General features: G+C 43.9%; 1 protein-coding gene across 3 annotated transcripts in view; it reads right to left on the reverse strand.

Annotated features, from left to right (window-relative positions):
• The window catches only part of LOC124995754 (sodium channel protein type 4 subunit alpha-like), a 195,046-nt gene that overhangs the window by 13,880 nt on the left and 153,991 nt on the right, over nt 1–27,175 (reverse strand). For 2 of the 3 annotated variants that reach the window (XM_047568403.1, XM_047568402.1), the window contains exons 23-27: nt 20,539–20,662; nt 7,674–7,828; nt 7,373–7,546; nt 4,098–4,220; nt 1,784–2,059 (exon numbers count right to left, since the gene is read on the reverse strand). In XM_047568403.1, coding sequence (XP_047424359.1) covers nt 1,784–2,059; nt 4,098–4,220; nt 7,373–7,546; nt 7,674–7,828; nt 20,539–20,662 — 852 coding nt within the window. The remainder of the gene's footprint in view (nt 1–1,783; nt 2,060–4,097; nt 4,221–7,372; nt 7,547–7,673; nt 7,829–20,538; nt 20,663–27,175) is intronic. The other variant, XM_047568404.1, reaches the window with a different exon arrangement.

Raw genomic sequence — 27,175 nt, forward strand, 5'->3', positions numbered from 1 at the left:
GAAGAGGAGGAGGAGGAGGAGGAGGAGGAGGAAGAGGAGGAGCAGGTGAATGAGGAGGAGGAGGAGGAGGAGGAAGAAGAGGAGGAGCAGGTGAAAGAGGGGGAGGGAGAGAGGAGGAGGAGGAAGAGGAGGAGGAGGAGGAGGAGGAGGAGGAGGGAGGAGGAAGAGGAGGAGCAGGTGAAAGAGGAGGAGGAGGAGGAGGAGGAGGAGGAGGAGGAGGAGCAGGTGAAAGAGGAGAGGAGGAGGAGGAGAAGAGGAGGAGAGGTGAAGAGGAGGAGGAGGAGGAGGAGGGAGGAGGAGGAGGAGCAGGTGAAAGAGGAGGGGAGGAGGAGGAGGAGGAGGAGGGAAAGGAGGGAGGAGGAGAGAAGAGGAGGAGCAGGTGAGAGGAGGAGGAGGAGGAGAGGAAGGGGAGGCAGGTGAAAGAGGAGGAGGAGGAGGAGGAGGAGGAGGAGGAGCAGGTGAAAGAGGAGCAGGTGAAAGAGGAGGAGGAGGAGGAGGAGGAGGAGGAAGAGGAGGAGCAGGTGAAAGAGGAGGAGGAGGAGGTGGAGGAGGAGGAGGTGGAGGAGGAGCAGGTGAAAGAGGAGGAAGAGGAGGAGGAGGAGGAGGTGGAGGAGGAGGGAGGAGAGGAGGAGGATGAGAAGAGGAGGAGGAGGAGGAGGAGGAAGGAGAGAGAGGAGGAGGAGGAGGAGGAGGTGGAGGAGGAGGAGGAAGAGAAAGAGGAGGAGGAGGAGGTGGAGGAGGAGGAGGAGGAGCAGGTGAAAGAGGAGGAGGAGGAGGAGGAGGAGGAGGAGGAGGAGCAGGTGAAAGAGGAGGAGGAGGAGGAGGAGGAGGAGGAGCAGGTGAAAGAGGAGGAGGAGGAGGAGGAGGAGGAGGAGCAGGTGAAAGAGGAGGAGGAGGAGGAGGAGGAGGACACTCTGTGACACCAGGACGAACAGACGAACAGGATTTTAGAAGCTGATTCTTCCTGGAACGAACCTCAGAGTCTTAATCTCTGAATAAACGATGTGTGAACGCTGAATGTGTGTGAAGATAAACTTTAAAACTTTAAAGATGAGAAACCTAAGAAGAAACTAGACGTGCTCTCAACTTAAAATGTGACTTTTCTTCAGAGGATAAAGTGACTAAAGTTAAGTCATAGCATCTAGTCACTGTTTGGGAAAAGGAATATTTTAACCCTGTGAAACCCAGACTCAGTTCGGTCCTGTTCTGATGGAGGCGTTTATATGGAGCTTTCTGGTTCGGTTCTGGCTCATAGACCGAGTACGTGGCTCCATGTGAACCCAGCTAACGATGATCTGCTGGATGAAGCTTCCTTCGCTTCGTACTCGGCCTTAAAGGGAAAGTTCAGGGGGAATTAACTGGACGTGAGCACACGTTTCAATAGATTATACGACTTCAGCTTTAGCCTGTGTAGATGAATCCAGTCCAGATCTGAGAGTCTAGGTCCTGTGGTCCCTGATCTGGACCTGGTCTAATCAGGTCCACACACATCAAACTAAAGGAAATAAAATCTCCCCTTCAGCATTTTCACAAATAGAATAAAGACTTCACAAATACAATAGTGGCTGTCAGACAAAGTTAATGTCTAAAACGTTTTCACATCAGGAAGTGTTACAAAAAAATGCCAGTGGGCAAAGAGTCGCACTCCAAGTCCAGTTCAGTTCCCCTCAACTTCCCCTCTAGTGCTGAGCTGCAGAGTCTGGTTCTGTTCAATAAAACCGCTTCATCCACGTCCAGGTCTTTGCTCCTAAACATCTGCAGAGGTAGAGAGAGGGACACTCACCACCTGCAGCAGAGCCAGGTACCCGGCGCCCACGTTGTCGAAGTTGACCTTCACCTTGCCCCAGTAGTACTGCGACGTGTCGTTGTACGACTCACACTGGGACTTGTTGTTGACCTCGGAGGCTTCGTAGACGTAGCCGGCGCGGTTCAGGCAGCGGCCGAACTTCCCGGCGAACAGGTTGACGCCCATGATGCTGAAGATGAGCCAGAAGATGAGGCAGACGAGCAGCACGTTCATGATGGAGGGAATGGCCCCGATCAGAGCGTTCACCACCACCTGCACCGGCACAAAGACGTCGATTAGAAACGTCTGGAGGACAAACGGAGACACGGGGTTTGTCTCTGCTCACGTCAGCTCAGTCGTGTCCTCGGTGGAAGACGAACGAAGCAGGAAGTAAAGAGAGGCCTGGTTCAAGCAGCCAATCACAGAGCTTCAGTCTGTTTACTGTCATCTAGGGCCCCGCGTATCGATCTAAGTATCGATCTAAGTATCGATCAGATACCGATACCATGGCTAGTATCGGTATCTGATCGATACCAGCGTGATGAGATCGATACTTTTATTAAAGTTTCTGTTTTACACGTCCAGGAAACGTCTCCTCACTCGTTCATACATCTTCTCTCCACCTCCAGTAAAAGCTGGGATCTCTTATCTCTGTTTTGTCCTGCGACCGTAACAACTCAACGTCTCGTCTTAACATTTATTACTGACTGACATCGTTAAAAATACTCACCCACCTGAGAAACACGTCCACGAACACAGACCTGGACATGTTTAACATCTACGTCACCAGCAGCTCTGAGGAGGCTGGAGGATCCGAGTTCCACTGTTTTGGGTTTTTAAATAATCTGGTTTAATTAACTGGACTCGTTGCTCCAGCCTCCTCGTCTGCAGCCACCACCCACTTTCTCCACCCGAATCCGCATGCAGAGCGAGCGTGTGGAGAAGCTGAGCTTAAAGCCACACAAACAGGACGTCATGGACGTCATGTTGAACCAGAGTCAGGGTCCTGACTTTTCATTTACTTATGACAACTAAATATTTTCACAAGATTTTAAAGTGGAAGGAAATTTATTCAACAATAAATCAATAAATATCTGCACATTTTATACCTAATTAACATGTTGTGTCCAAAAATGCAGTTTAAATTATTTTTTTATAGCACAGGAAACAGTTTGGAATAAAAGGTGCAGATGTTCAAAGATTTAAAGATGTTTTCAGGACTCTGACTCTGAGTAATACTGGTGAATGAGACAAACACACAAACACACTGATGGTAACTGGAACATCTCACATCTTCAACGAGAAACAGAATAAATGAATTTAAAGGCAGAGAATCACTGAACCACTAAGACAGAAGAAGCTGCAGATGAGAGAGATGCTGAGTGTGAAACAACGTTAAAGGATGAAACACTGTAAAAACTTTCAGTTCTACTCTCAAACCAACCTCCTTTATATTGTAATGTAACATTAGTTAACTCCTAACTCGTGTTTAGGACGTAGCCAAAAGAAACTGATGATGTTGATGAACATGTTGGATCATTCATGGTCTTTGTCTCTGTTTAAAGACGAGACTCTGAAGTTTCTGTCACAAAACAGAATCAAGTGGTTTAGTTCTGTTTGAAAAAGATGTGTTGGTTTAATCCTATAATGACTTTTATCAGTGAAACCAGAAGAAAATGACATGTTGCATCAAACACAGCTGGAGTCCAGAGTCCAGAGCTCTGATTGGTTCATGAAGCTGCTACTGTCTCATAAACCACCAGAAGAACGATGGAGGGTTAATATCTATTCTGTTTTGACATTCACACTTTTGTCACATGTCTAGTCCATTCAGACGATCTTATTTCTTATGGAGTTAGCAATTAGCACCTAGCGATCTGTACAGAGGCCACGGCTCTTATGTTTAGGTTTAAAAGACACAGCGCCGCCTAGAGTTTGGGTGGAGGTAGATGTAGAGGTACAAGTAGAAATGGCTCAGAGCAGCGTAGGCTGCGTACGTAGGTTACACCTTCTATGGCCTACAGTGCTATAAAAGAGCCTTTTCTGCAAGTTTATGACTAATACAGCTAGAGAAATCTACAGGGATGCAGACAATCACTGGCCAATTCATTAGGTACAATAACAAAATCAGTCTTCATGAAGCTGGTGAATGTTAGAAGAGTCAGGGAGGTGGTTTACGTTAAATGCATTCACTACTGTACCTAATGAATCGCCGTGAACGTTTCACAGCTTATAAACCAAAGAGACTTGATTTCCTTCACGGTTCAGAGAAGATGTGACGTGATTCGTCCGTGTTAATACTGACTCTTACCCTCATGCCTTCAAATCTGGAGAGGGCTCTGAGGGGCCGCAGGGCGCGAAGCGTCCGCAGGGACTTGATGGCTGCAAAGTCTGAATAACCCAACGTGTTGGCCACCAAACTGACCAATGACACCTGGAGGAGAGACAGAGACGGAGGAAGGACAGAAGAGGACAGGAGAGGACAGGAGACAGGTGTTCAGAGACAGGAAGAGCAGGAAGAGAAACAGAAGAGAAGCGGGAGTGTTAACGTCTATTCTACAGAACCAAGAGAGAGGACGGATCCATGAGGACGGACGGATGAAGCTGAGTCCGTTCGATGGTCGGATGAGAGAGGAGAGAGTTGAAGCTGCTTTCAGCTGTTTCCTGTGAAATGAAACCGTGTTAATGTTACTGGAGTCGTCCTCAGGAGAAGCTGGAGGTAGATGAGGAAGTAAGTGGGTTCAGTTCCTGTTTGACGTCCAAAGACAAAACGTTTCATGTGATGGATAAAAAGAGTTAACACGCCAGACTGCGTGGATCCTGCTTGTAATCTCTCAGGAGACTTTTCAAGAGTCACATAAGGACCCTGAGACTGAAACCCACCCTCACAAACAAGGACATGAAATCAGACCACACTGAGTGGACTCTTTAACAGATTCTCAGTCTGAGCTCTGCAGTACAAGCTGTATCCTCAGCAGTCTGAGATATTACCTCGAACCAAACCCACGAACATCTCACAGCGTCTCTACAAGCCTCCGCCTTCCAGCTAAAGCCCCACAGGCAGCGTCAGGTCCGGGTCCTGCTGCTTCTTACCCTGATACCAGCGAAGCGGGACACAGCCCGGAGAGGACGCAAAGCCCTGAACGTCCTCAGCACCCGCATGGTGGTGATCTGGTCCACGGAGACGAACTGAGCCAGCTGACCCAGTACTGAGATCTACAGGGTGTGTGGGTTAAACAGTTCACACAACAGCAGCAATCAAAACACAACCTTTTCTTCTCTTTAACTCCAGTCGTCAGCACTGAACTGAGTTTAATAAGTTTTCTGAACCAGTGGCTCCAAACCTGTGGCCCCAACTCATTTCATTTGACATGACTTCATATGATCCACTGTGGCTTTTATTTTAAAAGCAATGATGTTGTTGCTTTTAAACTTAAGTTTCATCTGGCTGGACCCGATTTAATGAGCTTCTTTAGATATTTGTATTCTGTTTGGATCTGATTGGATGTCAGACTGATATATATGAGGAAGCATTTCTCCACTGTTGAAGGATCCTGTTATTTATATGAATCATTTGTTAATTAGCCTGTTACAGACAGTATCTGTGTGGTGCTGAAGAACAGCTCCCTGAATGATGGATGTGTGTGTGTGGTGCTGAAGAACAGCTCCCTGAATGATGGATGTGTGTGTGTGTGGTGCTGAAGAACAGCTCCCTGAATGATGGATGTGTGTGTGTGGTGCTGAAGAACAGCTCCTCAGACACTAATACAGTGAAGGTGTCGTCCTGATGATCTGAGACGCTTTACGTGGGCTCCACATACACGGGGTCAGAGTGGACCGTGAAAAACCTTAAACTTAAAAGTGGGCCTTGAGTTGGAAGAGGTTGGGAACCACTGATCTAAACCAAAAGGCAGAACTTAATCTAAACGTTTTGCACATTTTTGAAATTAGATCGAACTTTTACCATAAAACAGTGATACCTTTGAAACAAGGCTCCACAAAAGAAGGTTAAACCACAGTGTTACACATCAGCAAACATGTTGGCACCATAATGGATGAATGGACGAATCCCAGAGTGTCAGTTTATGGTGGATCAAGTTTTAATTTCCGCCTCTAAAAGGCCTAAAAAAATCAGATTCCCTCCTGTGACCGTCTACAAGCAGGAAAATGAATGGTTGCAGCTTGTTTTACTGTGTTTTCTGTTCTGGTGACAAAAAAGTGAAATCTTGCAGCTTTAAGTCTCTTATCTGTGGCTTTGTCTCTATTAATAGGCTCTCGTCTGTTTCTCACATCTCTGTGACTCAACACATCTCCTCTCTTCAGGCCACTAAGTCAAATAAAAACGTCACAACACAACGTGTCATTTACAAACAGAGGCGGGGAGCGAGCGTGTCGGTCTCCGGCCGAGCGCATGCATATGTATGGTGGCCGCCGTAAATCTCAGCATAATCATACCCAGGAGAACGAGAGGAGAGTGTGTGTTTCAAACACACACGTCTTTGTGTGCGCGTGGGGGTTAAAAAGCCACGGATGTCGGTTTGACCGGAGGCTGTTTGGACTCTGAGTTTCTCTTTGTGTCGCTCGCTGCTTTTATTCTGAGAGGGACATGAAAGTTTCAGGAGGACAAGTATGAAAATAACAGATGAGGAGGATAAATTAGATTCCTCCTCTCAGTCCGTCTGTTAACCAGCGTCAAACACTTAAAGACATGAACGTTGGACCAGAGCATCACAGGATGAACTCTAAACAGGTTCTTAAGTTCTGGTGAGTAAAATGAATCATATTTACATCTTTTATCTATATTTTAATTCTTCCCTTGGATTTGACGTCTGTGTTGCTGCAGCGAGCGAGAGGAGACTGGTCTAAGTGAGTTTCCTGCTTCATGTCATTCGTCTCTATGTGAGATACTTGTCTATGATGCAACGTCCTGTTTTACTGACGGTCGGTGGTTTCTACAGCAGCGACGTCAGAACCATCGGATTAACATGTGTCTTCAAAGAAAGAGACTGAGGTGGAAAATACTCTGACAATCAGCCACTTTGATCCCAGCTGAGATGAGTGGAGGACAAGTCTGTCCCAACTGTCTGTTCAGTTATTTGGTTTTTAATTTGAAGCTTTATCTTCTGTGTTTTGCTTATTTCCTTGTTTTACTTTGTCTGTACTGTCCCCCGTCACTGCACCATCTGACCGAGCACAGTCCAATGATGAGTTCTGGTCATGACGTTTTTTATTTTGCAGGTATCCCAGAATGCCCTTAGATGAGAGCTTTGTCAGTTTGTCTGCAGTTTTGCAGACGATACTTATTTTCTGTGGTTCTTTCGGATTCTGTTTCATCTTTGTGGACGTTTCCCTCATTTTATCTCTTTTATCCCGTCTAATTATTTCATCCAGCCACATGTGTCCTGAAATCGCATCCTCCCTTTTTTTTTTGCAAAATTGCAGCAACTACCTCATGAAGCTGCTCGAGACAACGAAGGATGTGCAAAGGGAAAACGATTCCAGACTGGTTCTGTGCACGCGATGCAGAAGCAATAACGTGAAACTTGATTAAAATAAAACTCAGACGAGAGTAAAGCACGGACTCACATCAACGATGAGGAAGTCGAGCCAGCACCAGTAGTTGGTGAAGTACTTCTTGAAGCCGTAGGCGAGCCACTTCAGAATCATTTCCAGGATGAAGATGTAGGTGAAAATCTTGTCGGCGTATTCGAGCACAACCTTGATCACCTTCCTCTGCTCGATGTAGATGTCCTCAAAGGCCTGAAGGGGGCAGCACAGAGAACCGCTATGAAATTATGATCCACATGGTGACAAATAAAGTGAGATAAAGCAGCCGCTGGATGTATTTAACATGAGGATGTTTTCAGTGTGTTTGTTCTGCACTGACCAGCGCTCCGGAGCTGAGCAGGATCATGAAGATGATGAAGGACTCGAACCAGCTGTGCTCCACGATCTGGTAACAGGTCTTTCTCAGCCTCCACCAGATCTGACCCAGACCTGCAGTCGTGTCGATGTCGCAGCAGTGAAACCTGGCGACGCACACTGAGGGAGAGACGCTGCTTTTACTTCCTGAAGCTCTTTATCGCACAGTTAAAACACAGCGTTTCAGTTCACAACTGTGTGTTGCTCCAGGGCACACACACACACACAGACACACACACACACACACACACACAACACACACACACACACACAGACACAGACACACACACACACACACACACACACACACACACACACACACACACACACACACACAGGGTCAGGTCACGTCGGTTTATTTGTTATACACAGATAACCCGGAGCATAAAGTGCTCTCTCCTTCTCTTTGCTTGATTGTGTGTGTGTGTGTTTGTGTGTGTGTGTGTGTCTGTGTGTGTGTGTGTGTGTGTTTGTGTGTGTGTGTGTGTGTGTGTGTGTGTGTGTGTGTGTGTTGAGATGCTTTTCAGCACGCTAACATGTTCTCTGTGCAGGGTGTGTGTTCAGATGTCTTGCATAACTCCTGACTCTCTGACAGATGTTTAGCTTCTGCTTTCCCACAACATCCCACCCCGTGTGTGTGTGTGTGTGTGTGTGTGTGTGTGTGTGTGTGTGTGTGTGTGTGTGTGTGTGTGTGTGTGTGTGGGCCTGTTTTGGTCTTGTAATACAAACATTGTGAGAGACTTTTCTAAGGTTAAAGACATAATTTTGCTGCATAGTTGAGGATGAAATCTGACTGAGGAGGTTGAGGAGGTTCTGGTGAGGAACCAGGGAACGTTCTCACAAACACAGAAAACAGGACTGAGTGTGTGTGTAATGGAGCGATGAAGCTGCAGATTGCAGCGTTCGCATCACATTCACATTCTTCTTTTTTTTTTTGCAAACAACTCACTGTGGAGAGGAGGACACGACTGTATTTAACCTCATTACGCAACATTCACGTTTCCCTTCACATTTCATTACAAGATTGTTTTCAGCGAAGCAAAGCAACGTGAACTCAGCACCAAAAAGTTTCTCAAAAACAGAAATATATTCATGTGTTGGTTGATATTAACTGTTTGCAAAGCACGTACTGGAAATTCAAGGTTTCAACCCATTGGTTTCACATGTTTATTGTCCCTGAGTTAAATCCGGACGAATGGATGTATCATATCTGGTTCCTGGTCTCATATCTGGTTCCTGGTTCCTGGTATCATATCTGGTTCCTGGTCTCATATCTGGTTCTGGTCTCATATCTGGTTCCTGGTATCATATCTGGTTCCTGGTCTCATATCTGGTTCTGGTCTCATATCTGGTTCCTGGTATCATATCTGGTTCCTGGTTCCTGGTCTCATATCTGGTTCCTGGTCTCATGTCTGGTTCTGGTCTCATATCTTGTTCCTGGTTCCTGGTCTCATATCTGGTTCCTGGTCTCATATCTGGTTCCTGGTCTCATATCTGGTTCTGGTCTCATATCTGGTTCCTGGTCTCATATCTGGTTCTGGTCTCATGTCTGGTTCCTGGTCTCATATCTGGTTCTGGTCTCATATCTGGTTCCTGGTCCTTAAACTAATGTAAACATGTATTTGTCACATTAGAACATCATCAACATCATCACATTAGAAACATTAGGACACGTGTTCTTCTTCATGGTTCCTGATAAACCAGATCAGAGGGGGACCTTGTAGACCACATTAGACCCTGATTAGACCTGAGGATGTTTCTAAACGTCACTGAGAGAAACAGGCAATTTAAAATGTGTGTGGACGTTACCACATATGGTTCTCAGAGAAACTGAATTCTTATCTGAAGTCTGGTGACATCTGGGTTTAGATATGATGACGTCTGTTCACCACACGAAGCCCAACAAACATGTCTGGCTCAGTCCAGCAGATCTTTGCCGGAGAATAATCAGTTCCCAACACAGAGACTTCAGCTCAAACCTCCTCCACAAAAACTGTGTAGCTTCCAAACTAATCCAGCTGCTATCCCAAAGTTCCTTCTAGAGCTATTTTCATACAGCAGCGTATTTGTCCACTCCCATGTTTAAAACAGGCTAAAAAAGTGCGATGCTGTGGACAATCGTGTGATAAGTTGTGTTAAAATATCATTTTACAGCCATGTTATTTCATGTAGAAGGTGTAGCAGCAGTTCCAACGATGCAATCTTAAAAAATAATAAAAATAAATGTGACATAAATATTTGGAATCTTGAATTTAATCCATTTAAATCCGGTTTGTAAAAAGATGTGAGATTCATTTGCATTAAACCACAATAACTGTGAACGATCACAGTTTATTCATTCTGATCAACTATTTAAACTTCTGCCAGATTCAATTAGATAAAGATGAAGACACAAGTAAATATTTGTTGGACAAAAATGGTCCGACTGTAAAGACGATGAACTTTAACAGAGCAAATGGAGATGATTTAGATTCTCTATTAACATGAAGGACTCCTCTCATATCACACACAGGCTCTTTGTGTTCAAACCTGTAAAAGGTAAAGTGGAGACTTTACCTACTCGCTGCTACTCAATCTTTTTTTTACTTTAATGTTTTTTTAACCTTTAATGCTGCTCTACTTTATGTGCTACTGTCCAATAAGAAGCAGAATAATAACGTCTTGAAACAGAACACGTCGATGCGTCTTGAACGCTTCCTGATCCAGACGATGCCTCGTGTCCCGTGAGTGAGCGCTGATAAGACGAGGATCAGATTCCTTCTGTCTCCGCTGCCTGTGGCTCTAAAAGCTCGTTGCTTACGCATCTAGATTCAATCGGTGCAACTGGGACGACGAACCTCGACCCGACGTTCGCTTACAATCAGGACACGGCAACATCACGAGAATGATGGCGGCCGTGAGTGATGCTGACGTGCCTTCGAGCAAGGCAGCCAACACAGGAGGATTCTGGGAAAGACGAGGACGTGGGCGGAAAAGCTTTGACTCGTCTCCAGAAAATAAGACCTGAACCGCTGCTTTCTGGGCAGTAAAATATTAAAATTTATTTACGTGAATATTTATACGTTTGTCACAACATCCAGAGAAAAGAAGCTCTTTAGTTTTAGATCATCGAATGTTGTTTCCTGGTTTCCAGACATTTGGACTGATGAAGACCAGCTCATCAGCACATTTTCTGAAATATGGTGCAAATATTCAATGATTCTTTATCCACTTACTAAAAATGCATTTGTTCTGTGACTGTGATCCTCTACCCACATTTCTAAGCCATAAACCGCAGATGATTAAGGTGCAAAAACTGTGATTAACTGGACATTAGCTGTGGACAATCATGCAGTTAATTGTGTTAATATTTGATATTTGATAATTGAGAGCCCTTATTTCAAGGATCAAGGAAACTGCACCAATTTAATTTAATAAACTATGAATAGTACAAATGAAAATATTTGATTCTTTATGGAATAAATTATTTACGATAGGCTCCAGCGACGTCCCGTGACCTTAGTGAGGATTAGACGGTTTGGAAGATGAGATGAGATAAATTATTTACAACAAATGGGAAAATATAATCATAACGTGCAGTGCTATTTAAATAAAAGAAGAATAGAGGCCCGTGAACGAGGCCCTGGGGTACACCACACTGTAATTACCTTTTTAAGAATGACATTTTAATCCCTTGTTACAAATAATTTTTTGCAGTCATATGAAAGCTGTTATAAAACAGTCTCATTTACCTTAACTGGAATCAGAGTTGGATTAATGTCAGAGTAACATCAACCTTTGTTCTCACGCTAAAAACATTCAGTCATAGAAGAAACTGCTGTTTCATTACAAACACGTCCCGCATCCCTTTCAATGATCCCCCTCCGTACATCTCCTACTTCAACATCAACACAGACTCATGTCATATGTTCTCAGGTGATACAGTAACAGTAACGTGGAGCGTATCAGGGACGGACAGAACCTCCTTCTGATCAATACTAACACTGAAGAGATGGTGGATTTCTGCACCTGTAACCACCAACAGGGAGCGTGTAGAGGTGGTTCAGACCTGGAAGTATCTGGGTCTACACCTGCATCATAAACCGGACTGGTCGGCTCACATGGACTCAGTAAAAACAGAGGTCAGAGTCGTCTCTATTTGCTCAGGAGGTTAAGGTTTAATATCTGCTGGAAGCTGCTGGACATGTTCTACCAGACCATCGTCACAGTGTCCTCTTCAGCTCTGTGGTGAGATGAGGAGGCAGGAATAAGAAGAAGGAACCTCACAGCTGGATAAACTGGTACAGAAGGAGGAACAGATGGAAGGACCTGCGACAAACTCCAGGCCATCATGAACCATGTCCATCACCCTCAACACAACACCACAGACAGACGGAGAGAGTGGTCTATCCATCCATCCATCCATCTATCTATCTATCTATCTATCTATCTATCTATCTATCTATCTATCTATCTATCTATCTATCTATCTATCTATCTATCTATCTATCTATCTATCCATCCATCCATCCATCCATCCATCTATCCATCTATCTATCTATCTATCTATCCATCTATCCATCTATCCATCTATCTATCCATCTATCTATCTATCTATCCATCCATCCCTCCCTCCATCCTGGGGTGTATCGCTGCTAACGGTCTGTGCTGCTGGTTTCCGGTAACAGACAGCAATCATGAGCTGCTGGAGCTGCTCTTCACTCGGTTGATTGCAGCGTCCGCCTGCCTCTGTAATTAGAGCTCTGATTACTCCGGCTTTCTGTTTCCATGGCTACAAATAGGCTTTTCCTTGATATGTCAGTCGGGTAATCCAATGAAAACAAGTAAGCGGTAACCCGACACTCAATCAGCCCACTTTGCAGAGTTATTATCAACGTGCTGGTGTATGTTAGGAAACCCCCTCTGCCTGTGCTGAATGCAGCCTCAATAAACACTTGTGCTGCTATAAACTCTTATTGAACGCAGCCCTAAATGCCTCGTTACGTCTCCTATTGGTCGAGCCGACGCCTCCTTCAATGGTCCTCGCTCTCTGCTGCGTCCACCATTGATCCGTTATTGAACATTTCTCAGAAAACGCTGCTGAACGATCTCCTGCCGGGTGATTGCATTTCAGCCTCACTGCCTTTACATAAATGCAACTTAACACTAACGCAAATATAACATATTCCCTTCGTGACAGACCATCACGGAGGCTTTTATACTCATTTATCCTTCACTTTTTTTGCAAAGGCATTTTATATTGATTCGATCCTCGCGCCTAATGCCTGAAACTTTTGCACAGCGCTGCAACCGTTTACAGCTCCAACCACCTCGAGTTCCTCACAACAAATTACCTGGACGACAGCTTCAACTTTCCACACCTGTAGAAAACGTGGTGGGATATTTTTGTGTTTTAAATTCCTTACTGACGAAGAACAGTGAGCTGTGTGGGCTGTCTTAAGCTTTTCAGTTATTTGAGAACAAACCAAAGTTTTGGACATAAATGAAATTCGTGTTTGATGTAAGTGAAACACTAATATGCATCTGAAAGTTGATAAAACTCTAAAAAACAGGAGTCAAAGGAAAGTTAAGGGATAACTGAAGTCAGCACATGAAACTGATGTATAGACTTTGGTTTTGTTCACTTGGCTGTCTTGTTATTCTGTCTGGATCTGTTGAGATACACCCCATAATGAAATCCAGATGTTACCTTCACATTCTTAGACGGTGCTTAAGCACCTGCAAACCTTGTCCCAGCACCCCTAAAAATAAGAGCTTTACGTTTTTAATGCTTTAAAAATGACAAAAGACTCATCACGATGGTAGAAAGGATGTGGTTTAAACATATTATTTTAATGAGGAAATGGAGGTAAAAACCACCGACCGTATATAAATATGGACGTGTCTCCACTTCCTCGCATTGGCCGAGCTGATGGTATTTTCCTGGTGATTTGGACGGTGGAGTCTGATCAGTAGGTCTGTATTTTAGTGTTTTAGTTTGACCCAAGCCCCGCCCACTAACACGGAGGGGGTGGAGCTTATGACCTGTACTGCAGCCTCCAGACACCAGGGGGAGCTCTACTTGCTTTGGCTTCACTTCTCATTCAGAATGACTTTTTAAACTGATAAATGCTTTTAAAGATAAATGAGTAAAACTAAAAAGTAAATAACAGAAGGATTTAAGGCAACGATGGGTGAATAAATAATCTTATTTGAAATGATCCGGACGAAGCGGCCGAGGAGGCGGCAGGTCCTCGTGTTGCTCGCAGGGTCGTCGGTGGTCGGGACTTTTCACACATCAGAGCAGTAAAGGAGGGTGAAGCCGTTACTGCTCGCTGAGGCAGAAACACACTCTGTCATATCCTCACTCAGTCCCGTGTCATGTGGCACCACAACATTAACCAATGAGCTGGCATTTACAGAACTAATGAGGCGGATAATCTGCAGCTCGCTGTCAGCGCAGATGTGAGTGTGTGCGACTTAAATCACCACGTTTCTGTGGAATTTCATTTTTGCATGTGAGTTAAGTACATTTTTCTGCAATCATGGAAACTAATGATCGACTGTGTGCGTACGCGAGCGCAGGAGAGCGGGTGTTTGCAGACGAATGGAGATAAGAGTGAGAGTGGGGGAGTCTCTCTGTTTGGATACAGAAAGCGCTTTTCCTCCTTTGAATTGTTCACACAAAGAACGACAGCAGAAGAACTGAAACCTCACTCTGTTGGATATATCTAACGAAAGGAGGGAGAAATGGTTGATAGTAACTGTGTTCCTATTATTCTGACATCTTAGCCAGATTGTTGATTGTTGTCACGTGATTTTCTTTGTGTTGCCGCTGTCTGAGTGTTTCCTCCCTCCAGTCTGGTTTCTTCTATGGAAACGTGTTCGTTACAGTTTGAGTATTAAATGAGACGAATGTAAGAACTTTCAACCAGGTTTTTAGCTCTGATCCTGTCACAGGTTTGTTCAATCCAACATGACAACAAGTAAATAAAACACAACTAAAGCTAGTTTTACTTTAGCAATCATAGATTTATTCTATGATAGTTTGCATGTAATTCTTATTTAGTGTAAAGCTCCTGAATAAATATCACTTAGTGGTCATTTCCAATGGAATTAATTTGTTCAAAGGTATTTTAAAGTACTCGAGTTTACCGTGTACTGTTGTACTTCAGTATTTTTTTATTGGGTAAATATTCCTGATATTCCTGATATTCCAGGGTTAAATGCACCAAACTCCAAGATGATCATCCAGTTGAATCACCACCTCTCTGACACCTTCAACATCAGCCGAACATTAGAGGGAGGACACAGATCAGAATGTGTTCACTAGCTTATCCTAATAAACTGGCCCTTCTGTGCTGAATCCTTGTCTTTACTAAATAAGCAGGGCGGAAGGACGAGAGGAAGAATCATCCTAATCCTTCCAGTCATGCAGACCCAGGTGAACCTGTCCTCCGTGGGCCACGTGTTAATGAGCCACACTTCTCAGCCTTTGTTTGGTTTCCTCAGGTCAAAGCAGGAGATGCAGAAGCCGAACGACGACCTCCATCCGTCTGACGGCGTCTTTGCGCTCAGGCTCGTTAGCGCCGCTCGCTGAGATGTTCCCGCTGGACCGACCTTTCCTCCTGCGTGGTGAATAATTAGCGGCGGCGGAGCGGCGCCGTTCGCGCCGACAAGCGCACTCCGTCTTACTGACAGCCAGGGGGAGCAGTGGGGAGGTTTGTGCTTTGTAATCACAGCGTGGAAGAACACACACACAGCACATAACCAGAGACAGAGACGAACACAAACACAAAGAAGCATCTGGGACGTAAAACACACTCAGGATCTACAGCTCTGGGTTCGGGACCTTCGTCTCCCAACAGGTCAGAAAGTTCAGCAGACACCTTCCACCTGACTGCAGTTATTTTAAATGGTTCATGCTGTATTTACAGAGCGGTGTGTCGGTGCCTGATGCTGTTGTTAAACCACACATGACTGTTTGTTAATGCACCATCAGGACACTTCCTCTCCTATTTAAAAGAGTTCTGAGTGTTTCCTGCTGTGTTTTATAATCAGTTCTCGTGTCTGTTCCCTGAACGGAGACTGAATATAAAGATGGAGCTGTTGAACGGCTCCTCTAAGCGAAGCCAAAGCTGAGAGAGCGCCCCCATGCTCCCTCATTATGTGTTCATAATGTGTGTTTATAAAACCCGGCCTTTCTTTCTGGTCTTCACCTGTTTTTGGATTTGTTTTTAGGGGGGTTACAGCAAACTGTGCATCGCATTTGATCCAGATATTGAGTTTTTATTAAAGTAGTTGTGTTTCCTGGTTCTGCCTCCCTCTGTGTCCTGGGTCCAAGCTAAAGGAGTTCCTTCTCTGTTTATGCTCGTAATTCTTACTCTGACTCACAGCGTCTTTGTGTGTTTGTACATGTGTTGTGCTGTGTATGTATGAAAGACAAAGACAAGCTGGACAAAGTGAGACACATGAAAGATGTGAATCTGGAGGGAAGAGATCAGAGTCATGACACCGTTCTGAGCGGAGACTTATTGAGTTTCAACGTGCAGCAGCACGAGACGTCAAATGGACATTTGACCTCCCAGACATAGTGGGACGGTTTGTCCTGAACGTCCAGAAGGCTGCGAGCAAACGCACGCTACAACGCAAACTGCTTCCTCCTCATATTCATGTACACACAGCTGGTGTCTGCCTGCTGCTTTTACTCGTCTTTCTGGCCTAGTTCTGCAGCAGCTGGCCGAGTCGCAGGAACCACTGCTCCACACTAACGTGATGCTAAGTCAGCAAACTGGTGCCACTGGTCCAGCAAGACGGGACTGTCGAGTCAGACGGGAAGCAAGGAGGCAGCGGGAAGTCCAACTCTGTCCCAGAATCTGCTGAGGGTAGTAAAAGGGCATCCTGGTCCTCACTCCTCCTACACTTACGTTATTCTCTCTTCCTTTAACCTTTCACCATCTCTTCCTGTGCGACAGTGGCCAACACATGCACGTATGAAAACGTCTTTATCAGTTCTGTTCAGCATCTTTTTACACTTTTAACTGATTTTTTCCTTCTTTTCAGCTTCTTATCCTGCATGTAAAAATTAGTTTCATCCACTTGCATCTCTTGTCTAAGCTCTCGCTTCCTTCCTTCCTTCCTTCCTTCCTTCCTTCCTGTCCGTGCCTTCGCCTTCCTTTTGTTCAATCATCTCGTTTCACTAACAACTATTTCACCCGCTAATAACAGACGCAGCGATGACAGAACTGCGGCGCAAAGCGAAGCCTTTGGTTGGTGTTTCATTTGTCTTCTGCCGGCGCTCCAGCGGCTGATCTAAGTCCAGCCGGTGACAAACGTCCACCTGCTGTGAAGGACTCTGCTGAGTCAGGAGAAAGCGGGCGGCGTGTGGGGACAGTAGCGACGGCTGCATCAATCTTCTAAATGAATCAAAGCTAATACAACATCTGCTGTTTGGCAGGAGCTTTCATACAAAGTAGGTGTTTCAGGGACCGGGTCCTGCTCTGGTCTCACACTGGGATCTGCAGTGAGGCAAGCGAGCGAAGCACAAGTTACATCTGTGCTCAGAACGAAGTCTTGCTCTTACTGGGCCAGAATGAATTAGCTGTTCATGGAAACTGTAACTCCTTAGTTTTGATTAAATCCCGATGTGTACTCAGGGCTCCAGACGTCAACTACATAGGACTTTGTGAACATTTACTGAACTAGTTGCATGTGCGAGAGCAGGTGGAAAACCAGTCTCCTCAACAGCACTGAAAGGGTTAAAACTAGACTAGAGACGTCAGCGGATTCAAATATTTACTTCTGAGCGTAGAGTTAATGCGCGATTCATTTTTTTAACACTCTTATGAACATAGAAGTGGACGGATACAGGTATTTTATGCTAAAGCACATCATTTATATTGAAACAATTTAAATATTTATTGTGATTAATCGCATGAATTTTCATAGTTAACACGAAATTAATCGCGATTTAATCGCACAGTGTTTTAATCTATGTTCTGTCTGTTCTGTCATAAATGTATATTTTTCAGGGTTTTAATCCTTTGATCACCACAGGACTGGACACATAAGCAAATCTATGTTCATGTTAGAGCAATAAATGAAAACAATGACAAACCCTGTCCACAATATTCACTCAGGGTGAGATTCCTCACGTCTTATAAATGAGCTACATCTCCGTCGTGTGGTCAGATACAGATGACGGTTTCCAGTTCAAGCATCAAATTATTAGATGGATATTTTGTTCAGGCCTTTAACCCTAAGACTGTTTACACTAGTGTGGTATAACGTAAAAGATCCCGTCCTTGTGGCTGTTTGCTGGATGAAGATCTGAAGGCTGATGAAACCTAGAGCGGTGGATACTCTTCATGCTCAAACTGATTCTATATCTGCTTCAATTTTTACATTTATTTCATTTACAGATCAAAACGTCTCTGTCTGTTGGCTGTGAATGTGTCTAATAAGTCAGCACACAGACAGCGGATGTGTTTTTATTTTTCCAGATATAAAATCCAGGTCAATATCTGGTAAGAATCTCAGTATAGTTCAGGTCATGTCGCCTGAGTCTACAGTCGTACATGTAATTGCCCCGGATCCCTCAGACTGAGGTGTTTATTCAGGATTTGTCACCTGCAGGTGCTGCTTGTGTTTGTTCTTCAGAGAGGGTTTTCCAGCTGCTTGACCTGATTCTTTCTAACAGACTTTTGTAGCCTCACATGAGCAATATCACTTTAAAAATTCAACAAAATGCATGAACGCACCAAATGAAGTCTCTCTGACCTTTGCACAGAGGTCAGTCTGTTAGTTTTGCCAGCACAGAATCTCAAAAACACAAACTGCTTCCTTCACTTCCTGCATCGTGGCCATGCTGGCTGTGCTGATCTGTATCCAAGACAAATCTCTGCTCCCCAGAAGGAAACCGGCTGAGTCAGGAAGCAAACTAGGTGTTTGCTTCTCACCTGGGTTAGTCAGAACATGGTCATAAATCTCGCTGTGAAAGTATTGGGGCGGCTGGGCGGCGGGATGGGCTAGTGGCTGGTGAAACTGCACCACCAATCATGTGAATGCAGGGACACTTCATCAAACGCTGCCAGAGGTTCAAGGCTTTGAGCCTGAAGACAGTTTGTAAAGGCTAAATTCAACCATCACAAACATTCATGTGTTCTGACAGGAGGAGCAGGACCATCATCTCCATGCTCTTCCATCACCTGGAAACATTACACCACAGGAAACAAACGGAGTTCCTGCCTCCTGGTTTCTCCATCACCGTCTGACTCTCGGTTTACACCGTATAAAATGCCTTGTTCTGGTACCAGACACAAGGAGAACAACCAGTCAGGAGGTTAGAACACAGAACCTTAAGGGTCTGATGCTAAAGGTTGTTAACGCCCATTTACAGCGGAACATTCATGGAAATCTACCTGGTTTAGTTCTACAGGTGTATACGTCCATAGACTACCATGCTATCCATTAGCATCCCCATTAGCATCTCCATTAGCAGTGAGTGGTGAGGCCGGCAGAGGCCAAATACGCTGAAGTTTTGTTCTGTAAATTACATGTTTATTTACATGCGCACATAACGTTATTTACTGATGTGTGTACTTGACTGAAATAAACACAAAATAATAATAATTATAATAATAATGAGACTGATATGCAATAACCCCCATGATTATATTTATTCCCCAGTTCACCTGCATCAAATCATCAAATGTGCACAAACACAGACAGCCTCTGCACTCTTGTTCAATTTAATTTCCATGCTACTGTTTGCTTTTATTGTATATATTATATTTTATTGTGTATAGCCAAACTGTATTTCATTGTTTTCACCGGACAATGATAACGACGTCTTCTTCTTATTTAGCTATGATACAGAGCAGCTTTGTTTTGCCTTGGTGAAAGGTGAAGCTGAACAGGTCCATTATTAAGATTAAGATATCCTGTGGAAATATGTAAATGAACAGCTGTGCATCATCTGCATAGAGACGTACTGAAGTTCTATAGCTGCAAATAGAGCACGATACGTCACAGGTTACATCAGCTCTCTATAATCTGTCCTTTCATTGGCTGGAACGTGGTATTATTGGGCTAACAGTGCTGTGTTCCCCCAGTCTGTCTTCCTCCCCTGGGCCTCCGTATCATGGCCATGCTAGCTGTGCTGCACATTATCCAAGATAAATCTCTGCGCCCCAGGAGGCAACTGGCTGAGTCAGGAAGGAAACTAGGTGTTTTCTTTTCACCTGCATTAGTCGTACAGGATGATCATAAATCTCATTATGAAAGTATTGGGGCAAGTGGGCGGGTGGATGTGGCTAGTGAAACCAAGTGAGACTGAAGGAGCTGGACTGAGGATGTGGTTTACTGAGGTTAATATGAACCCTGGAACTAGCAGTAAACAGCTGACCATGACATTCAAGGAGCTTGTCCGGCGTTGTACAGTCTATTCAAGTAAACCTGTTCAGCATTCAGTTCACCCACAATCCGTCTAAATTTCAAACAAAGAAAGGTTGCAAATCTTCAGAGGATTCACAAAACTATGCAAATTAGACAAGCATTTCCCTTTTTGATGGTTAGTACATCAGAATAGTTTCAACCAGCAAGAGGTGTGAGTTTTTCATGTGATTCCCCAAAAATTAAAGTGAAACCAAATGAAACCAAGTGAAACTGAAGGAGCTGGATTGTGGATGTGGTTTGCTTAGCTTAGCATGAAGACTGAAGCAGCTAGCTGTCCAAAGGTAACAAAATCAACCAAGGAGGCAACTGATTTGTGAACTGAAACTAAGTTACTGACTCTGTTTTCAGTCAGTTTGAACAACACGATGCATCTCTGTGAATGAGTTGGCGCTTACTGTCTGGGAAGCAGTTGTCAGGGTCCATGGCCTCTTCAGCCATCTCCGAGTACTCATCTTCCTCCTCTCCGGGCTTCCTCAGGTCCACCGTGCTGCCCTCCGATAGGCTTATGTCATCTTTCTGCTGAATGAAGCAGGAAACAACCAATCAGGACCAGTAGCTCATCACACTAACTATAAAACCAGGAGTGTGTAACTCAGTAAATCCACCGAGCCGCCGTCAGACTGTGTTTGAGCAGAGAAAGAGAAACACCACATTTAAAGCTTATCACATTCACTGGAGGCTCATTAGTCTCAACATACCGCCTTCTGTTCTGTTAACAAATCAGATGTAAACACTTTTACCAGATTAGTTTGGGCGTAGTGATGAGTTTTCTCTCATGTGTAAGGCAGCCGTAGTTGTCATCCAGCCCTGAGAGCATGCAGAGTGGAGTGATTGCATTTTTTTGTTCTCGCCTCAGCGTGAAGCATGACCTATACTAGCTGACATAAAAGAATAATTACCCAAATGAAGAAAATCCTGAAAGCCTCTCTTATGATGACCAAGGGGAACGGTTTAGTTTCTGAGAGCTTTGTGTAGTCCACAATAAGGTTTGTGTGTTCTTGATGGAATGACTTTAACTCTCGAAAGACTTAAAGTATATAAGTCCCTCCCAAAGACGTACATTTGGTTTAGATAACTTTTTATGCACTAAACAAACAAGATAGTTTCACCTTTTGAATTCTCTTGCCCATGACAACTGTTACCGAATCGATTTTAAGAACAAGTACTTTATCAACTTTAGAGAATATTCACCGAATCTTTACCTGTTGATCCATTAAAGTCGTTTTGCTGTTAATATCTTTTGCAACAGATGGTAAAGAGGTAAAGAGCAGTTTGCTTCTTCGACAGCAGTAAATAAGTTTAACTACACAAAGGAAAGATGACGTGAATGACTCATCGTTGTTATACTGTTGATGAGGGATGGAAATCCAGGGTCGCTTTCAAGGTCAATTGACCTGGAATGAAATGCTGGAGGAACATTTCACACTGCTGAAAAGACCTGGGATGGCCTGGGACGGCCTGGGACGGCCTGGGACGGAGTAGGGACAAAGTGGGACGGCCTGGGACGGTCTGGGACACCTGGGACAACGTGGGATTTTCATGCAGAGTGAAGGAAGTGTTACTCCTCTGACCCTCACCGTGGGAAACCCTCTCAGGTGATTTGATCTGAGACTCCAGACCAACTTCATGCTGCTAAAAATGTGAGGTTGGAGGACGTATGTCTGAGGAATGATGCATCAAGGAGAGAGAAAGCACAAAGTCACAATATCACTTCTGAATACTTCTTCCACTAGTGCTGTTCTAGTTTGTGTGATCATCAGCGTCATTTCGCTGCAGTCGAGGCTGAATGAGTCAGATCTGATGTTACATAACCGGCAGGAAACCTGGCTAAGAAAACAGAGCATCACCTCCCAACGCCACCCTCCCTCCACCAGGAAAACTGCCGTATGTTCACTAGACTCTCGGATCTGGACATCAAGATGTTAGGAAAATCCCCCGTCCCCAGCCCCATCCCGGCTGGCTTACTTCAAAGGCCCCTGTTTGCTAAGCATCATGGGAGTTTAACTTTACAAAGAGACGAGGGAGATGGAGGCGTAGGGCACAGGTTTTATGCTGAGGACGAGGAAGGAAATCTGGCAACTTTTGCTGATTGTCTGGACAAAGACACAGCAGGGGAGTGTGTGTCCATGTGTGTGTCCGTGTGTGTGTGTCCATGTGTCCGTGTGTGTGTCCGTGTGTGTGTCCACGTGTGTGTGTCCATGTGTGTGTGGATTGGTAACTACCTGAGTCAACAGCTAACTCATGAATACATTCAAAGTCTGGGAACAGGGAGCAGCCAGTGTGACGAATGCCAGCCTTGGAAACGCACACACACACACACACACACACAAAGGTGAAGCCAAGCAGACATGAATATACACCTAATCTCTGACACACACTTACTTGAAAGGACACACACAGAAGTGGCTCATGTAACACACACACAGAGCGTTTCAGCCTTGAGCCAAAACCTCTTGACAGTTGACATCTATAATGAGCGGTTTAAATGTATTTCTATTCATAAGCTGTTTCTATTGTGCAGCAGGAAGAGGAGCTGAAGGCAGTGAAACACATTCAGGGACACAATCACATCAAATCTGACCATTTTTATCCAAGTCAAAGAACAACCAGGACAAAATGGCTCGGAAAACTAAAACTACAATTACGTGGTTAGTTCACACGCCTGTGAAGACTGTGGGAGAACTGAGCATCAGTCAGGTGCTTTTTCCACCTTCAACCAGTAAAAATGTGAAGCTGGTTGATGCTACAACAGAAGAACTCATGCAATAAGACAAAGAACAGAAAATAAGAAAGAATCTTCCGCAAACTGAAACGTTCTGCAAGACGTGCAAAAGACAACAAAGAAACAATAACTAGAGACACTAAAAAAGTGATGAAAATGCCAGAACTACCAGACGAACACGTCTATGTTTAGAGAATCAGAGTCTGGGTCCGTTTCACTGATAACAGAGAATAACAGACCTGCATCCTTCCACCAGTCTGAGCCATTCATTTGTAAACACATTCAACTCCATCGCGCTCTCATTACATCTATGACTCCATCACTGTTTCTCCTCTGGCCATCACCATATAAAACCATCTGATTGACCCGGCAGATCTTTGCTGGAGCAGAACTGGTTCTCAGCTGAGACTCATGATGAAAATGATGTTGTGAGTCTTTGCATTTGGTCTGTTTGCATGTGAACTTTGTGGCTGTTTTGTCACAGCTGTTTAGCAGCTTGTGCATGAGGTTTCAGTCAGAGATGGTGCATAATAACCCGTCTGCCACTTCTACTCTCACGGTGTCTCACACTGAAACATCAGACACATCCTGCACCTACTGATCAAACCTGTGTGTTTTACAGTCACACATTATTTTAATTCATTTTATCACACAAACTCAATGTAACTTTAACTCTAAAAACTGTATCTAAATATGGACAAAGTCTCTCCACTTCCTTGTGTTGTATTGTATTGTATTGTATTCCTTGTATCTTTGGAGTTTGGAGCCGGAGTTTGATCAGTACGGTCTGAGGGCGGAGCCACGATATTGATGCCCCGCCCACATGGACGTTTGATTATTCACTGTAGTTGCTTTTTATAAATGTTTTCACAGCTCTAACAGTCCCACGGGTTCGCTTTACAGAGCGGTTTATATTAACTACATAAAATGACAGAAACCATCCTTAATACAAATATTTGATGTGTATTTTAGTGTTTTAGTTTGACCCAAGCCCCGCCCACTAACATGGAGGAGGTGGAGCTTATGACCTGTACTGCAGCCTCCAGCCACCAGGGGGAGCTCTGCTAACTTTGGCTTCATTTTTGAGGAGCAGTTTCGCATCCATCTTTATACATTCTATGGTTTTAACCCTCAAAATGTTTTAAAATGGCTCCAAGACGCTGTTATTCTGCAAGAGTTTGGACCCAGCAATCACCTAAAAACAAGAACACTCACACTCCTAATGAACTTCGTTATGAAAGCGTGAATGAACGTTCAACGTCAGGTTTTTCCTGGAAATCCAAACAGCAGGTTGAGAAACTCCAGCCGTCTGCGTTCAGGTGTTTGTTCCTGATAGTCTAGGAAGCTGCTCCCATAGTTACAGACGTTTCAGTCATTCACCGCCAACACAAAGTGCGTCGCGTCGTCCATCTTCACTAAGCAGGAGGAATGTCAGGTCCAAAGATAACGAGGACCACGAAACATATTTCTTCTCTGCACATTTCCTTTCATAACACACATTTCATCTTCAGACAGAAGAGGGAAAAACAAGATGCAGACAGAGAGAGGAAAACAAGACGGCAGAGACGGATGAAAGTAGAAATGCAGACTCACTTAAATTATTGAGATGAGCATTGTCCATGAAGCAGATAATGTAGCGTGGCTAAAATTAGGCAACTCAAAATTTAAACTACACAAGTAAGAACAGAGCAAGCAGGGCAGAAGTTTATTATCTCACAACAAGACGTTAGTAGACAGACAGCAGATGCTGCTGTAGAGAATCATCAGACAACACGTTATTCATTGTTTTGTTTATTTGTTTGTTTTGACGTAATTCAATGTGAAATTATTTAAATAAACTTATAACTAATTCCAGTTTTGGTTAAAATATTCAATGTCATGTTTTTTCCTCATCTCATCCTCACACCAATGAAATCTGAGCTGAGCTAGTTTGAGTTACTTTTAGCTGGAAGGCTATGAAGCTAGTGCTACTGTTAGCTAGGAGCTTTTATTATTATTTTATTATTAAAAATAAAGCACATTGATAATGAGTTAGACTCCATCCACGTCACACAGTTCTTATTTCATCGTGTGACTGCAGGTGGCGCTGTGATACCAGGTCGGGCGTATGTTAGCAAGCTAACGTTTTAGCTGTTGTTTAGAAGAGTTAGAATCTGTTTTTTTTTAAAGTTTTTTAAGTTTTTTAAGTTTATGGTGGTTTGTTGGCCAGTAGTTATAAATAGCCGTCACTTTTTAGGAGAGTTTGACTATTTTGATGTGTTTGTTAATGCAGTCACAGTAAACTTTCATCATTGTGTGTTATTATTTATATGTATTTGTAGCATATGTACAGTTAAGCTCATTTTCCTGATATTGTGGTTATTAATGTGTTAATTGAATGTGATGTTTGACATGTTGCTCTCCAGTGCAGGTACACGACCATTAGCTACACAACACTACCATTAGCTACACAACACGACCATTAGCTACACAACACAACCATTAGCTTGGAGGCTAGAAATCTAGGAAGGGTTTCCATTAGCTGGTAGCCAGGGACAGTTGCTAACAGTGGAACATTTAAAGAGTCTTATTTCCTTCAGGAACTGCTCAATATCTGGGTTCACATGGAGCCAAATATTCCAGTTATAATCGGTTTAGGGCCCAAAGCCTCTGGCTCAGAATAAACAGACCCTTCTGCCTTAGCATCAAACTGTTGCTTTAATAATAAAAGTGTAAAAACAATCTGATGCTGATCAGATGAGAGATCTGTCTCATGTCTGTAAACCGGCCGTTCAGAGTAAATGAACATCAGGTCAGAACAGATCACCTCACATGGAAACCTCTGACCTGAAACCTTCAATCAGACTGAGAGAAAAAGTCTCGGTGAGAACGCGGCTCATGATGAACCAACACTGGCACATGAAGGCGTCTGTTTGGTGCAGGTGGAACAGAAAAGCCTCTAAGACATTATCAGTATTATCAGATCTAAATCTTAAACTGGATTTGAGATTTTATTTTTACAGTTATGATAATATATTAACTTGACTAATGATGAGGAAGCAGCTAATCTTGACTTATTAATGTATGAATTAATCCCACGATCATCCTGACTCCTGAGTGTTTACATCAGAAAACACATTTTAAGCACATTCATTTGCTGATGGTGTAAAGAAAAATGTTCCACAGCAGTTTGAGAGAAAAGTGAATGTTTTGATGTCGACCGTTTCATGACAGAAGCTGAGAAATCAAAGCGTCCGCACACCTGTCTCTGCAGACAACACCTGAACATCTGTGAGCAGGTCCTGACCCTGCAGAGGTCAGAGGTCACCACACAGAGACTGTGGTGGAGCTCGTAATGTTTTATACTGTGAGTCCAGACACATCAATCTGATCCAAGGTAACTGTCACAAATCTTCTGGGTTAATTTTTCACTGATTTCTGGTTAGTTGCCAAACTTCTTTCTTTGCGTCGGCACCTGCACCATATGCAAGGACAACAGAAATGAACCTAATGTAATCTGATCCAAAATCACCAAGCTGATGCTTTAATAACCACATAAACAATGCAAATGAGCCAGATGCCAGATCCGTCCTGTGCAGGTCTGGTCTCTTTATGATAATATTATGAGAAACATTTACATGAAGTCTGTCAGAATCACTTTACCTGATGCAGAACTGTACATCTGTGAATATGGATTATGTCCAACCTGTCCAAACCACTGACTGTATGAAGTCGGACGCCCAAACTTCTCCTTTAAAGTGAAGCCAGAGCTAGTAGAGCTCCCCCTGGTGTCTGGCTGCAGTACAGGACATAAGCTCCACCCCCCCCATGTTAGTGGGCGGGGCTTGGGCCAAACTAAAACACCAAAATATACGTCTGATACAAGGATGGTTTCTGTTGGATGATGTTGATGAATGTTATTTGATGCCCGTTGGACTGGAGGAGCTGGAAAAACTAAATAAATAAAATAAGTCCAATGTATAATCCAACATTTCTTTGTAACTGATGGAGGTAGAGCAGAGCGTAGGATTCATTTAATGAAAATGTGAGTCTGGAGGAAGTGTGGGCGGGGCATACGTACAAACTCCGCCCATATCTCCAGGAAAGAGTTGTTTATATTTATTTACAGTATTTGGTCCCAACCCATGATCACATAAAAAGCCTTATATCTGATGTAAAGTTGAGCTCAGAATGCAGGAAGAATTACAGGACATCACACAGATGTTTCTGTCAGAGTCGGGGCAGATACTGAGGTTTGTCCATGAACCAGAGCGTTAACAGTTCAAACCCCTGAATACCAAAAGGTAGAAAGGTGCAATATAAGAACTAAA

The sequence above is a fragment of the Mugil cephalus genome, chromosome 18, assembly GCF_022458985.1.
Source record: "Mugil cephalus isolate CIBA_MC_2020 chromosome 18, CIBA_Mcephalus_1.1, whole genome shotgun sequence".
NCBI classification, from domain to species: domain Eukaryota; kingdom Metazoa; phylum Chordata; class Actinopteri; order Mugiliformes; family Mugilidae; genus Mugil; species Mugil cephalus.